This window comes from Vidua macroura, chromosome 3 (genome assembly GCF_024509145.1).
Source record: "Vidua macroura isolate BioBank_ID:100142 chromosome 3, ASM2450914v1, whole genome shotgun sequence".
Taxonomy (NCBI): domain Eukaryota; kingdom Metazoa; phylum Chordata; class Aves; order Passeriformes; family Viduidae; genus Vidua; species Vidua macroura.
The window spans coordinates 28,209,255-28,225,708 of record NC_071573.1 but is presented as its reverse complement, the minus strand read 5'-3'; the positions used below and the strand labels follow the sequence as shown (position 1 = coordinate 28,225,708).

General features: G+C 40.9%; 1 protein-coding gene across 1 annotated transcript; it reads left to right on the top strand.

The window, feature by feature from the left end:
- Nucleotides 1-1,245: 1,245 nt before the first annotated feature.
- Nucleotides 1,246-7,679, top strand: LOC128805594 (cytochrome c oxidase subunit 7A-related protein, mitochondrial). The gene is made up of 3 exons (XM_053974393.1): nt 1,246-1,669; nt 6,250-6,390; nt 7,284-7,679. The coding sequence occupies exons 1-3, from the start codon at nt 1,598-1,600 to the stop codon at nt 7,425-7,427; spliced, it is 357 nt and encodes a 118-aa protein (XP_053830368.1). The 5' UTR covers nt 1,246-1,597; the 3' UTR covers nt 7,428-7,679.
- The last annotated feature ends 8,775 nt before the right edge of the window (nt 7,680-16,454 follow it).

Here is a 16,454-nt window from a genome sequence, read left to right as displayed (position 1 = left end):
CTCAGACCTAGTGGGAGGTTAACAAAGGTTTAGGATGTAGGAAGAAGGATGTGCCAATGATAGTGGACACAAAGAATGCAGAATTTACAGGCCACAAAGACATCTGATGGAATTCCCAAGATAAGGAAGACAACTTGGCAAGTGTGCTGAATCAGCTCCGACTGGATAAAAGATAATCCTGGGAGAGGGAAGTGGCAACCACCGACTCAGACCATAAACTCAAGAAACCCACAGACCCAAGAGAAGAGGAAGACTGAGCCTGTGGACTAATTAGTATGGGAAACAAAGAAATAATTGACAAATAGAAGATAGAAGACAAAGGAATAAGAGAACAAGGTAACTTCTAGCCAATTCCCATTAATGCACCTGTTTGCTGAAATACATACAAAGTAAAAAGTTTTGATAGCTGCTGTGCTTGATTTCTGGAACACCACTGAGGACCCATGTTTGTGGAACTCTGAAATAAATATTCAGTGTCTTTCTCGAGTGTGCCTGTATCAGCAGTAGTGTGACCAGCAGGACCAGGGAAGTGATTCTTCCCCTGCACTGGGGAGGCCACACATCAGGTCCTGTGCTCAGCTCTGGGCCCCTCAATTCAGGAAGGACATGGAAGTGCTGGAGCGTATCCAGAGAAGCGCAATGGAGCTGGGGAAGAGTCCGGAGCACAAGTCCTATGAGAGCAGCTGCGGGAGCTAGGGGTATTTAGGGAGAAAAAAGGGAGGCTCGGGGTGACCTTGTCACTCTACAATTCCCTGAAGGGGGCTGTAGCCAGGTGGGAGTCAGCCGCCTCTGCCAGGCAACCCGCGGCAGGATGAGAGGAAATTACCTCAAACTGCGCCTGGGGAGATTTAGATAGGAATTTCTGCACAGAAAGAGCGATTGGGCACTGAAATGATCTGGCTGGGGATGGAGTCACCGTCCCTGGAGGTGTTTAAGGAGAGCCTGCACGTGCACTCAGTGCCCTGCTCTAGTTACACGGTGGCGATCGCTCAGAGCTGGGACGCGATGCTCTCGGAGGTCTTTCCCAACCTAAGTGATTCTATGACTAGCGGCTTGCTGCACAGCGGCTCGCCGTTGACCACGGCCCAGCAGAGCGGCGTTCCCGCCCCCCAGCGCTGCCCTCACCCCGCGGGCCCGGCCGCGGGCGGCGCCGTGCGCGGCCACCGCCCCGCGCGCTCCGCTCCGCCCCGCCCCCGGCACCCGGCGTGGGCGGAGCCTCACCTCGCGCCTGCGCCGATTGGCTGGCGCGAACCACGCCCCCCCGGCTCGCATCCCGCCCCCACCGTCCCCGCCGCTGCCGCCCCGCCGCTCCGGGGGCTCAGCTTCTCTGCCTGACTGGAAATTGCCGCCGGCCTCGTGTTTCCGCGAGCGGCGGCCGTGCTCAGGAGAGGCGAGCTCGCACTGCTTTGGTGCAGGCTACTGTATTTTTTCGGACTTCTTTTTTTTTTTCAGCCTTATTCTTTCCGCGCCTTCCAGCGCAGGCGTCCCTGCGAGCCGGTGAGGCCCTTGTACGTTACGGCGTCGCAAAAAAACCGGCGGGGGGCGGGGCGGGTCCTTTCGGCCGAGCCGTCGCAGCCGGTGCCCGCCCCGGCCCGCCATGTACTACAAGTTCAGCGGCTTCGCGCAGCGCCTCGTCGGGGCCACGGCGGCCGCCGCCTACACCCCACAGGTAACACCCCGCGCCCGGGCGGGGGCTGCGGCACCGCGGGTGTTGGTTGAGCCGGGGAGGGATCGGCCGCCCCCGCGGGCACCGAACGCGTCCGGCCCCTCGCGTGACCTTGGGCGAGACGGGAGACGCGCTCTGCCCGGCAGCCCTTGAGTCAGCTTTGGGATGTGCTGGGGGTTATAGGAAGAAATTAACGCGGTTTCATCACGGAGGACTGTTCCAGAGTTGAGCGGTGCCTTGGCGGAGTTTTAAAATCACCGACTCACAGAATCAGTTAGGTCGAAAAGACCTCCGAGATGATCGAGTCCAGCCTGTGACCAAACACCTCCATGTCAACCGGACCATGGCACCGAGTGCCACGTCCAGGCTTTCCTTAAACACCTCCGGGGGCAGCGACTCCAACACTTTTTTGTTTTTTTTTTTTTCCATTTTACAGGTTAGGGTTTAGAGTTATGGTTTGGGGTTAGGTAGAGCCCCTGCATGGTTATGGGGTGGCAACTGAGGGGCTGGGGGCAGCAGCTTTGTGGTGTTGCTCTGGAGGTACTGCGAGGCAGGAAGGCAGCAGCCTTCTGGCTGTATCACCCTGTGAGCTGCTGATGGAGGAAAGCAGCACTGTCCCCTACTCACCACTTACTGGATCACATCAAGGTGCTGTGTCCAGCTGTGGGCCTCCTGCTCTGGGAATGGCAACTGGAGCAAGTTCAGCAGAGGTCAGCAGCCAGCTGAGGTTAGCAGGATGGAGTCAGGCTTTGCACAGTGGTCCATGGTGGGAAGGCAAAAGACACCAGGCATAAACTGCAAGAAGAGAGGTTCAGGCTGGACAGAAGGAAAGACATGTTCGTGGTGGGAAGAGTCAGGCAGTGGAGCTGCTGCCCGGAGAGGGAGGCTGTGCACTGTCCTCAGAGGCTTGCCAGGCCAGGCCAGACAAAACCCACAGCAACCTGCTGTCACCTTGCTCTGGACTAAAGAGCATTAGAGGGCCCTTCCATCCTGAATTACCCTAGGATCTTAAATAAACTTTGAGGTAACAGGGAGTTTCTGATAGGGCAGTTTCTGTGCCAAGAAGGTTTTTTGTCCTTGTCTTTCCCCATCACTTTGGAAGGCTTCCTGGATAGCTGTTGGGAATCAGGGGTGCAAGAAACAGAAGATTGCAGAATAAATAATATTCTAGTATGTACAGCACTTATACAGTAGCGATATATCCAACACTCCTGCAGTGATTGGGGCACTTCTTACCTCTCTAGACAAAGGTGTGTTCTGAGAATAAACACTGATACTTCATTTACATAGTAGAGAGCAAAGGCTTGGGGGAGGAATGGGGAAGGTCTTCAAGCCTAAACAGTAAAGAGCCTCCTACATTTTTAAAAGTTACTTTCAGTCCCTTTTTATAATGTTATTAGGCTAGCTTTTTTGTAGAATTTCTTTTTTTTTTTTCCTAAGCTTGACTGAATTCCCAGGTCACACATTTAGATGCATCAGTCTGCTAAAAGTGTTTTCAATAAACAGCAATTGAAATATAAGGGTAATCTCATGAGTGTTAAGGTGTTAAGTTCAAAACAAAGTACATTTTTTCCTATTGATTTCATGGCTCCATTTATTAAAACTATAGTTCAGCATGTAAAGTGGTTTGCTTTTTATGCTTCTGTTTATTTTGATGTTACTTGAAAAGTGAAGACATCCTGCCATTCAAATGCTCCTTGGTAAAATATGCAGTATACTAATTCTCTTTGTTGCTGTTACGTTCTGGTGCTTCCCATGTTTTGCTGCATTTTTAAGCTTACTGTGGGCTTGCAAAATATCAGTCTAAATGGATTTCAGAAATTATTTTGCTGACAATAACATAACTAACAGCTTATGCTAACAAAAAAAAATATAATCTCTCAAGTTTGAAATCCGTATTGTTCTTTCCATCTCAGACTTAGCATACTTAGAAGACTTAATTTTGCATTTAACAAAGTTGTATAAAGTAGTCTGAACAATTTATCTTGTTTGAATAAATGGGAACTTCCTTAGCTAGTTGAAGAGTAAAAGAGTTTCAAAATTACTCCTCATATTTAGGAGGATAATGACTGCCATAACCATTACAAATTCAATAAAAATATTAAAGAGGTAGCTTATGTTTAAAGTACAGTCACTGGGACCAGTTTCAAATGGTGTCAGATGAGGACAAGTACATGAACTTTTCCCTGTTCTACTGAACATGATCCTAGCAGAAATTTACTTGTACTACAGTATCTTCACTTCATACAACTTATTTTGCTTGTAGCTATTTAAAGCCCCTGTGAGCCACAGATATTTTGATTTTAGCCAATATGAATTGCTTAGAGTTTGTTGAGAATCTGTAATAATATAATAAAATAATCTATAATAATATAATACATAACCTTTTATGCCCTAGATAATTCATACACAAAATCACTGTCACTGGATCATCATCCCAGTACAAAGATTCAAGTGGTTTTACCTAAGAGCCTCACAATTTATGGAGGGAATTCAAGTGAAATTTTACATTGGTGAAGAACCCTAATTAATGCAGTGTCTGGGTTAAGCAAACTGAACTGCCTCCCTTCTGCAGCATGTGTTTTGTTGTACTCTTTCCTGAAGCCAGTGAACAACATTAATGTTTTTTATTTAAATTGCTAAATGATGTTCTTAAGTGGCACCATGCTGATTTGGAAGTAATTTACACCAGTACATTGATGATTATGTGAGTTTTCTGAACTGGTTCCATTTGATTTCACAGTGAAGTTTGTCACTTTCTTAAGGCTGAAAAAGTATGCAATAACCTACAGTTGTTGATTTACTAACTATTGAAGTTATTAGATAGCACTGCTCCTGAAAACGTTTGGCTCTCTGGAAAGCAGAAGAGAGATTCAGAACTGGAAACTTTTAAGGCACAGAAAAGATGTGCATTTTCACATTTGTTGCAATACTAACAATCAAGAAGGCAAGAAAAAGTTTGGAGAAGAAGTCACCTGCACATTTAGTATAAACATCTGTTCTAGTTATTTTTGTCAAATCGCCAACTTTTTAAAGACAAATCTAATAAAGTACTTAAAGGTCCTATAGACAAAAATAGTTGTCCAAAACTGCTTGCTTCAAGGGCTCTGATGTAGCTGGTATGTAGCCTTGAATATATAGTTAGTAACTTCTCCTGGTTAATAATTGTTCCTTAGATGCTTCCTTAGATGCTTAGATGCACTGTAGCCAGAACTGGTCTCTGGTCTTAAATAATTCAGTGCATGCCTTCTATGCTAGCCTGCTCAGTAGGAAGGCAGTAGTTACTGAATGTGCCAAGAAATTCAGTTTTGCTGCTGCCTTTCAAAACATAACCAGAAAGGTCCCAAGTGGATTGTAATATTCAGTCAGGCACTAGAAGAGTGGGAAGCTGAACCCACATCTTCAGGGTATAGCACTGATGACCATTCCATAGGCTATTTTGGGAGGCTGAGAAACGTGGTTTTTCTGCTGAAGATGCCTGTTGTAGCAGAGAATTTGCATAAGGAAAACACATGTCTGGTCTATGGCTGGCACAAAAGAAAGAGTGCCAGTCTGTTTCCAGCTCCAAATACTGTCAGACAGTTCTCTTCAATATAAAATGCATCTAAAACTAGTCCTTTGAACAGAAACCAGATTTTCAGCACAGTCTTAACTTGACCCGTGGCTGCTTCTGTTTGTAATAAAAACCTGTTGCATTAAACTAACTGTACAATGCTTTTAATTTCTGTGGCAAGTTAGGAAAAAACTCTCAAGTTAGGAAAAAACTCAAGTTCTTTTGAGAGCCACAATGTAAAACATCACTGCTGTGTGTCTAGACAACTTAAATTTAACTATAGTAATAAAGACAAGGAGGCCACCTCATATTGGCTGTGACTTTGTGCCCTTAATCACAGAACTGAATTACGTAGTTTCTAGGTGTGGCAAATGTAGAGTACAACCTTGTGAACTGAAAGGAAGTTGAGGTGTGCGGCTTATAGGGAATACATTGGGGTGTGGGGAGTTGCAGCAATATTTGAACTATAAGATGTAGTTACACCTGCACAAAATATCTACTCTATCAGGGTCTCTGAAGGGCCTTGAGCACCACTTACAACTTCTGTATGGTCCAAATGATCCTCGTTTTTTTTTTTTTTGAATCCCCAAACTGTATATCCAAATTATTTAAGGCCCAGCTATTTATGGCTACTGCTTGCAGCGTTCAGGAGGTAGAGCTCATTCCTCACTCTGACCCTAGTATCAGAGATCCTTGATCCTAATCCTACTGCTCAGAGAGAGTCCTAGATAGTCTGTGTGCAAAACAGAAGCAGTAATTTGGACTAAGTACCAGCACAGAAAAATAACAGCTATAAATTCATGCCATGAGGAGATTGGAAAGGAGGCTGCTATTTTCCTTGCTAAGCTCTGACCCCAAGCTGTCACTGAGATATCAGTGGGCCAACAATGTATTTATCACAAGTCTTCATACCAGATAAATACTCTTTATAATGTATCCTTGTTATGACTGGCAGTGTGCCTTCCTAATGTAACAATTGGTACATTTGCAAGTGTGATATACCTTGATATTTTAATCTTTATTTATGCAGGGACTCAAACCATTGAATTCAGTGATTCCCACTGAATCCCCAGATCTGATTTTTGGGACAAGTAAACCTTTTCCAGGTTTACCTGCAGCTGATCCTTTCTTGGGTACAAACAAGGTGCCAGACCTACAGAAAGTTTTTCAGGTAATGACAACTTTGAGAGTAGTTTAAAGAAAACTGGAGAGTGGGACATATCTGCCCTTATTTTAACATAGCTAACTACTTTTGCCATTCCACAATACCTAAATTCTGTGAAGTCTAGTCAAGAAACTGTCACGTACAGTATAACCTGTGTACTTGTACTATATACTACAAAGTGTATACTACTTGTACTATATACTACCAAGTATATAATATGCCTTGTATAGTAGATAAATACAGGAAGTGGATAAATGCAGTAACATTGTCTTTTTGCTGAAATTGGTTGTACTGTTTGACTATTGGAAGCACTTTCTGGGAATCCACGTGTGTGCCTTAAAGCAGATGTGGAAGAGCAAAGCAAATCGTTATTGTATAATAATTTGAATGTTGCTGAAGCTGTTTATAGTGCAGTATAAGAGCAGCACAATAAAGTTTTTAAAGCCAGTTTGTTAGGTATGGAATTTCTAAATGTAGGACTTTTCTTAAAGCAAATTAGTTAAGCTTTTCTTTAAGCCTCAAGAATGTGCTTTATATAATACTCCCTTTTCTCTCTTACATGCCACTTCAATTTGGAATGTGTCAGTCTGACTTGGTGAATAATTTTTTATGCATATCTTTTCACATTCTGTTGTTCATGACACTTTTCCCATCCAGGTCCTCTTGAGAAACATTTCAAGATACATTCTTTCTGCTAGCACTTAACAGCCTTAGCTAACAAAATTAACTTGCCTTTGCATTTGTCTTGCTAGACAAAATACACTTGGTTGTAGCCTATTTGTCAGGAGGTTTCCCTCTTGGAAGTCTCTTAATTTACCCAAGGTAGCTTATTTCTTAATGACCTCTGTATGGGTGTTAATTTCTTTTTTGCTTGTTTTCTCCTTGAACTCTTCCCGCAGAGATCAGATGGACTGCCAGTACACCTGAAGCTAGGATATCCAGACAGGCTGCTCTATCGGACCACGATGGCTCTGACAATAGGAGGGACTATCTACTGTCTGGTAGCATTGTTCATTGCCTCACAGCCAAAGAAACAAAAATAAATGAACCACACCTCACGGGACTCTCAGCACTCCTCCGAAGGATCTCCTGCATGTGCCACTTTGCACTTAAATCTGTTCCCTATGATCACATGGGGTTCATTATTCAGATCGCATTTCTTGGAGAAAGTGTTTTTAAATCGGTTGCCTTATGTATTCTAAAACACCAATATAAACAGAGAAATACAATATTTTAACATACAGTTGTAGCTTTTCTTGTCTTACAGGATTTAATAAACAGTTGGAGAAAGATAATCTTTTCCTTCCATCTCTCCCCCAACTTCAACAATGTTAGAGAGAGGACAGGACAAATAATTTGTGAGCTGTGCACCACATTCCTTAGTGGAAGGATAGATACTACTAGTTTCCAAAACACTAAAAGCAAAAAAAATCAATTATAGCATACTGGGAACCTGTTTCTGTCCTTTTACTTTTCCAAATCCTGGTATATTAATAAATAATATACCACCTCTGGTGGTAGGACAAAGGGCTTGTCTCCCTGGAGCATTTAAAGTGGATTTATTCCATAACTGTAGAATCACTGTATGCAACAGAGTGCACCATTATTGTAGCATCAGTTACACCAGTTTTTGGAGTTTCCTTTGTCAAACTGTATTATCATGCAATAAAGATAGCTACATGAATACTAAAAGAGGCAAGTCTCAAAAGTTTCAGAGTATTTCAGCATGCCTGGTAGTAAAATAAACATATTGGTACACTTATAGGTTCAACTTGAAGATCTCAAATAATAAAATTGATTCAGCTACCTTGCTGTCATCCTTTTGAGATGGAAAACCTCTTAAAATCTCTCCCAGACCGCACTGTGTGTTTTAACTATAATTTTTGGTGAAACAGGTTGCTGTCAAAATTCAGCTGCTTACTATTTCCAGTGCCTGCAGGTAGCTATTTATGTACACTCATTTCTGTGAATGGGAGAGAGATAAGCCAATACAACCCTTTTTATTACCCTTGTAATAGCATAGCCTTGAACTGCAAGTATCATACAAGTCTTCACAAAATGTATCCTCTAATTTCATGGTTCCTCCTCTGCCCCTGAACATTGATTTGCTGACCTCTGTAAAGACCCATCTGTCTCAGAACTGTGCAGAAACAACCTTCAAAGTAAATAAGGAAATAGTTGATAAAGGAAACTAAAACTGCCTTTTTTCAATCTTTACTAAAAAAAAAAGATCTGATTTTTTTCCACTTAAGTTACATCAAAGCCTTATTACTGCTTTATAGGAAAGAGGTGCTTTTACTGTGATCTCAGGTTTCAGTCAGTGTTGGTATTTTGGGATGGGAGAGATTTAAGTCAATGAAAAATAGTTTTGTAAGGACAGCAAGAGTCAAAGAATAGCATAGAATAAATTCAGCTGACAGTTGTGTTGCCTCTACTGATAAAATATTTTCTCCTCAGTAGCCCATGCTTCCATGGCACTCAATCTTGTGCTGTAGGCTGTTAAATAGTCCAAAAAAAGAAAAAAAATAAGAAAGAAAAAAGAGAAAGAGCACGGTAGGTTGTTGTCTGTCTTCCCTATATACCATCTATCAAGGACTGCCTACAAGAATTTTCTAATAAAGGATATTGTGCACATAAACTTGACAGATAGATTTTCATGAAGCTGAACTCTTGTTCAGAGTATTTCCATGCTCTTAATTTTCTGATTTGGTTTTGGTTTTATTGGAGGGGTGGGTTAGGGATTTTCTTTTTTCTGTTTGTTTTTGTGATAGTACTGGGTTTTTTTGTTTTAAACCAACTATTTTTAGCGCTCATCTAGTGGGTAACAACTTTCTGCTTATTGCTAAAGCAGATTTGGTAAAATAACCAAGCTGTTATCCCACAGCTCATTAGCCAGTGGGAATACTCTTGTGGAAGGAATGACAGCCTTAGCACTCAGGCCTAGCTTGCTTAAAGTAACACAGCTGGGACATTGGGTTCATGTCTTGCAGTTAGAGGTCATGGCTGAAGCCATTCTGATAGCTATTCTGCTCTCAGAATTGCCTTGGGCCTCCCTTTTTCCAGCTCTATTTCAGCAGCTAAGAACACATGCCAAAGGCACAAAAACTACCCATCAGATTTTGCAAATAAACAGAGACTACATAATCCATTGCACCTTTTCCCCCCTTCTCACCCCCAGTGTGTGGATTTTGAAGAACTTCATTCACTTTGCCCTTCTCGCAAAAGCTGACCCAGTTGAAGCAGGATGAGAGTTCTGCTCCAGCTTGTGAGATTTATATCCATGGTTCAGTTGGGGATTTAAGAACAAAGAGGCTTGTCTGCAGCCATTGAGTACTGCTCCAGGTCTGAGAGAAAGGGCAGACTGCATTTCTGCCTCATCTCTCTGAAAACCTGGAAAGTTTCCAAACTGTAACTGTGTTAGTCTGTGGCAGCGAAATCTTGCCCCTTTCCTCAATTAATTTTGAGATCATCATGAAGAAATTGCAACATGGTAAATCCTTTTTCTCCCTAGATAAAACAACTCTTAAATATATCTATTTTAAATACTGATGCCAGACTCCTGTGAGGATTCAAGAGGGTCCAAGTGTTCTGAACTATTATTTGTGATAAAGAGACCTAATCATCATCTTAAACCTTCAAGAAGAACACCCTTACTTCTAAAAGGAGTAGTCTGACCCTGTCCTGATTGTTAAAGATTTAAATAAGGAGAATCAGGGGTGACTTGCAGCATCAAGGCTACTTCAATATTGTGAGTTGTCATCCCCCGAAGTAAGAATCTGATGAGAACTGCAACTTCATTATAGTGTTCTTGTTTTATAAAGACTCTCTTAGCCATCTCTTAGAAAATATGCAACTTACCGACACAGAGGACTGGGGGGTGGGAAAAAAGCCTTTTTTAAATGATAGCTTATACTCTAGTGTTTTGGTTTGAATGTATATTAGAGAATAAATTATAATAAGCTCTCATACCCCAAGGTGCTGAGTTTGGAAGGGAATGCAGCTGAGATTTAGAATACACTGGAACAAAATTATCTCATGGATAATCATCCATCCCCCATGACATTATCTCATTGTTGAGAGACAGTGGTTTTCCTTAAATGATTTCTGTGGCATCCTGGATTCAATAGTTATATCTTTGTAATGGTTTTTAAATAAGATCTCCTTCCCTACCTTTTGCGTGGGAGTAGTAGAATAAATGCATTTGAGAAGACATTGATAGTATGCACATATGTCTTACAGCTGCTTTAAAAATTAAAGTATGTTAAGGAGAGGATTCTTCCACAGTGTTGTTGTGTGACCATACAGTCTCAACAGCCTTTTGCCTTAACATTTGAAATTGTCAACAGACTGATTATTTCCATACTGAGACATTTAACTGTTTGATCTTGCCTTAAAGCAAAGCTTTCAAATTAAAAGACACTGTAAGGAATAAAAACATGAGAAACTTGAAAATTGGGAATCTAATCTTACAGACCTAAAAGAAGTCAGAATGAGTGTTTAAGAACAGTTTCTTTGCATACATATACACTGTACTTATTCTGTCTTTATCCTCCTTTCTGCCTTCCAAGAGGCTTTAAGAATCACAGATTGGATGGGGGATTTTTTGGTGACTTCTCTCACAAACCAATACCCCTGCAGATCCTAAAATTTGAACAATTCAGATGCTTTTCTACAAAGAGAAAAATGGGAATGTGTTGGCTAAATTTTGTGTAAAATCATACTAAACTGTTCTGAAAAAGGTGCAAGATATCTACATTTTATGACATAGTAATTTTTTCCCTCTTCCTGCTCCTCACCTCAGTGAAGAGTTTCACTGGGAAGCCAAAGCTTGATCTCTGTTTTAAAATGGACAGTGGGAAGAATTTGCCTGTATTCTAAGCATTAATGTCAAGCAGTAGGCACAATAAACACCCTTTTGAGCATTTTGCATATTCAGAACTAATTGCATCTTCATTTATAAAAGATCATTAATTTGAAATAATTCCAGTTAGCTGCAGTGCAAACAATGCACAGATTGCTAAGAGATAGAAGCATATTTGCTGTGAGAGGGAGTGAAGGCATTCCTGTGGATCAGGAAATACGGTATATGCTGTCAAGCATCAGTGTGGTATCTCACTAACACCAGATCTTATCTCCTGGTGCTTCTCACGTGATCCCAGACTGCTTTTGGATATGGCACTAGACAGAAGGAACCACTTTTTTGTATATTAATTATCTCAAAATACAAGAAAGTTGAGTTTAAGGGTCTGCTTTCTCACACATATACCCCCCAGTCTCTTGCAGGCAGCCCAGACCTACAAGCCCAGGGGCTACAAGAAGGCAGTGATCATCCTCTGACTCCAAAGAGACATGATAAAATGTTTTTTTCTGAATGATTTTGCCCGGTGGATCCAGTGCTGCAAAACTGGGAAGATGGGAGAGAGGGGGAAGTATTTTTCCTCATGTCATCAGCTGCATACCACTCTCACTTTTCCCCCTTCCTCACTCCCACATTTTTATTCTGAAGACCATGACATTTTTTCCTTTTTTACACCATTTCTTAAATATTCTGTCCCACAAAAGAAATGAAATTGTTTCTAAGGGCTTCAAAAGAAATGTTGAAATAATAATATCATATTCATATGATCTGTCACATGTATTTTTTCTCTGCAAGCTGGAACAAGCCCTGGAAGTCTCCTTTGTCAAGTACACGATTCTGGCAACCCACTGAAAGTCTTACTTTAGTGAGAAGTCTTTGAAGAAGCTGTTCTACAGGTGTGCAAACATAGGGGCATCAAATGACTCGCTGCTTACAAGCACCTGACTGTATTTCAAAGAAGGAGAGGAAACACTTCTTCCCTGCAATATTCTTACACTTCAAGCCATGTTACCTCAAATGCATTTTTGTATTCTTTTCATATCTTCCTTACAATTCAGTCACACATACTCATTTTACTATAAGTGCTTTATCTGTTTTTGGTGTGGTGCTACCTCAAATATCTTGGATACTTTTCACCACTGAGCCCTAATTTTGCACACCCAAAATTGGAAATTCAGGCATCAATTATAGTGTGTGTCTATTACAAAGCTCTCACTTGAGGCATGGAGAGAGCTGACAGCATCCACGGCAAAGTTCATTATGCCCTGCCTGGGTTAGCCAAATGTTCTTCCAACCACAGGAAGCCATTCTTATCCTTTTGAAAGGTTCTTGTTGCAGGTGAGGAAGATCATCTCTGTAATCTTTCGTTGCTTATGTACTCACAAGAGAAGACTGTACATTGTCTAACCCACAATACTGCACAAATGCAAATTGTGTCTTCCCTTAAACTAAAAACAGAACAGCTCTCTGGAAGAAAACAAAGGGAACATGTTTGGTGGAGAGGAGAGCTTGTAAATGTCAGTTCCACCAACTTGATCCTGATTTGCGGCAAAGAGAACAAGACTAATGAAATGCAGATTTTCTAGCATAAAGAACAAGTGCTACATATTAAAGCTTGTTCTTGCATAAGCTTAAGGAAAATTTATTAGTCTTCTAATTGGAACTGATTAAGCAATTCTGCTCATATGCAAAACAAAACCCACACTTCATCATATTCATTGTCAGCAGCATAACCCTGCAGAAGTCACAGGAGGCAAGACTTTAGGCTCTTACAAAACAACAGCAGCTACAGAAAAACCCTATTCTGCAGTCAAGCAGGTTGGAGTCCACATAAGGTTCACAAGGTGGAGGCACCAAACAGCTTGTAGCATTGTATCCTTAACAGTGTCTTTTCAGAGATGCATATTTTCAAAACAAAGCAAAATAGAGATTTTTGATTTTTCACTCTCAGAGACTTACAGGTTTCACCTGGAGCCCTTCCTGAAGCTCTGTAACAGCTTTTCATGGCCACTGAAGAGTGGCTCACTAGACAAAGGGGCGAGTTTTCACTTAGATACATTCCAAGCTATGCAAAACCTCACAGAAAATGCCTGTGTAGCCTGCCTGCAGAGAAGCTGTGTATTTGAGCTCTCTGTACTGCAATATGTATAAAATGTAAACATAATGCAATATCCAAATGTGACGGTATTAAAATACTAGAATAATTCCAAAACACACATGCCCTTCAGGAAATTTATCAAGTGTGTGACATATCTTTACTTTCACTGACTAATAGCTTACAATAAAACAACTGTGGTATGGATTTCCTGGACTCAAATCCCATCTTCTTAATTTAAATTATGTTGGATAAACCAAACTAAGGGAAAACAGAAAGAATCTGTCAGTCACAATATTAACTAGAGTCATCCTTTCTTCCAGTTTTGCATATTGTAAACTCAAATAACCACTTGATACATACATTTTATCAGGATCACTGATCTGTGTTTATCCTTTAATATTTTTAAATTTTAACTGGCTGCATAAGAGTCTTCAAATGCTCAATCAAGTCCAAACTGCTCTTAACATCCTTTGCTTTTATAACTATTTCTGCTAAAGATCACTATTGTATCTTATCTTGTATTAGCACTCTGATCCTGATAACTGAGCTTAAACGTTGCTGAACTGAGTGCATGAATGAGGAATTATGTACTTTGTTTCTCAGAACTAACACACAGATATGCATACACAGTGCTGCAAGGATAATTCTGGTTTTCAGTTGTACTTCAGGAAAAATATATTTCCAGGAAGAGAAATAAATAAGTAAATGGAATCTAATACCTCTAACATTTTGCCTGTAACAAACAGGTTTGAACCACTGACTTGAAGAAATTAAAGTTATGTGAAACCCAACAAAATATGTCTTCACGAGACAAAAGAAAAGTTTAAAACACATATTTTTATCCAGCAAATCCACTTTAAACAATTTGGAGTTTAACTATTACCACACTGTCAAAATACATATTTTAACATTCGTTAGGCAAAAATGCTCTAAAAATGCCTTGCTACCTCCTTTCTCATTAGTGTTTCAGTTTTACACTGTGAGGAGGTGCATGACTTCTCTCCTAGAGCTGCAAATGCTGGAGGCACGATGGTCTCCAAATGAGCTTGTGGTCTCAAACAAGTGGTTTTCTATTCATGCATTTTTGTATGGCAAAATGGCAAAGATCCTATATACTATCATTTTTAGAGTCAGCTTTGCTACTTGTCCAAGACTGAGCACCAAGATGTTTCCTATTACCATCCAAGTAGCAGTTGCATCTGGACAGTTTTCCTTATCTCCTGTTGATAGGCCCATCAATGTCTTGCCACATGACTCAGAGATAACACTCTCCAGGAGCCAGTTCTGTTTAAAAGGTGATTAAGAACACACCTTGTGACTCAAAATAACATCAGCCCATTGTGAGATGCTCCGCCCAGGGAGAGAAGCTAGGCATTCCCACCTGGATAAATCCAGGGATTTCTAGATAGAAAAGCAGCCTCTCCACAGGTTTCCAAGAAGACACAGCAACCACATCTGCCACTCCAATTTGGACTGCTACCAGCACGCTGGCCAAAGTGGTGTCAGGTTGTATTCTGATTTTGTCAGTGGTCTTCCTTTTGTATCATTGCATGTATTTTTGTCTTCTTTTTTTCTTTTCCCAATAAATTGTATTTCTGACTTGGAGTCTCTCACTGGTTTTGCTTTCAAACCAAAACACAATTACACACAGTGTCAGCACTAGAAGAGCCCTGCCAAGTTGCCATAAATCGGACGTATCCTATCTCCTGAGGCTCAATCAGAATAAGTCTTGTTTCTGGCAAGGTATAAACTCGTTTCCACACTCTTCACCATTTTATCAGCACAACTTGTAGGTTGCATAGCAAGCTGCCCAAGTTTAATTCTTACTGGCAAAATCCAGACCAAAGTGGAAGTGATACCAGTCAAAGAACAAATTTCTTTATGTTTGGGTTGCAATGATCTATTACACAAACATTCAAAGTTAGGGCGAAGAGCAGCAGGGGAAAAAAAGAGACAAACACCAAACCATAAAACCAAGACACCTGACAGAGTTTCTATCAATTTTTACAGATTTTGACAGGAAATACCTACAGATTCTTCCCCTCTCAAGATTCATTCTATATTTCATCTCTCCCAGTCAGAAAGATCAAGTAGCAGAGAGCAAGTTCTCTTCTATGGAGCTCCTCGTAATAGGCCACATCTCTGCACTCCAGACACAGAGCTTGTGCAAGATGCCAATGAAAGTGCCAACTGTGAATTTGTGCCAGTACGTGTGACCCATCATGATGCTCTTTCAGGACAGTAAAGTTGACGTGATGTGAAGTACAGACCAAACTATAGAACAATTATAATAAATTTGTCCTTTTACCATCTGAGGTATCCATATAAATCTGTGTTGTCATACCAGCCTGGTGAGATCACCTACAGAGATAATATAACCTAGAGGCTGCAGGATGGGTGACAGGGCTGAGATTTAGATCTCCCCCTTGTTTCTTGTGATGAGATCAGAGCATTTAGTAAAAACACTTTATATATGGTAGACTCATAATCTACCACCCACCAAACACTGTTACAATGACCAAAAGGTTTGGGATTTTCTTGTTTTTAATTTGAAAAGAGTTACCGAATTTTTCACTGAGTACCACATACTTTATAGACACAAGATGCTGATTTGACTCTCCCTACAAGGACAAATATGCTTTGCCTGAATCTAGTTCTAACACTTTGTGCTAATTTTTTTTATTTATCAGACTTGAAATAAAGAGTACAAGAGTGGTATGAAAAATCTACTTTTGCTTAGGAGTGCAGAGTGAGCAAGAACTAGTCTTGTATAATTAAGATTGAAAGTTCCTCACAGTCATTTTAGAATGTATTTCTATAGATACAAGATCCTTGGAGATTTAATGTTATATTTTTATATACCATTTACAATTTCTGATTTTGATCTAAGTCCTTTTGATTTACTCACAGCACTAATTACAGTGCACCCAACTCTGTGACTGAAGCCAAATATTACAGTCCATGTGAACCTTGGCTGGAGTTTCACCTGAGAGATACATGAAAGGGGTGCAGAAACCAATGTAGAAGCAATGGTGCATTTGCTATAATGTTTTTGCAACAAAGAATAATTTATGGCCAGACACATTGGAATTAATCTTGAGTACATGTAATACA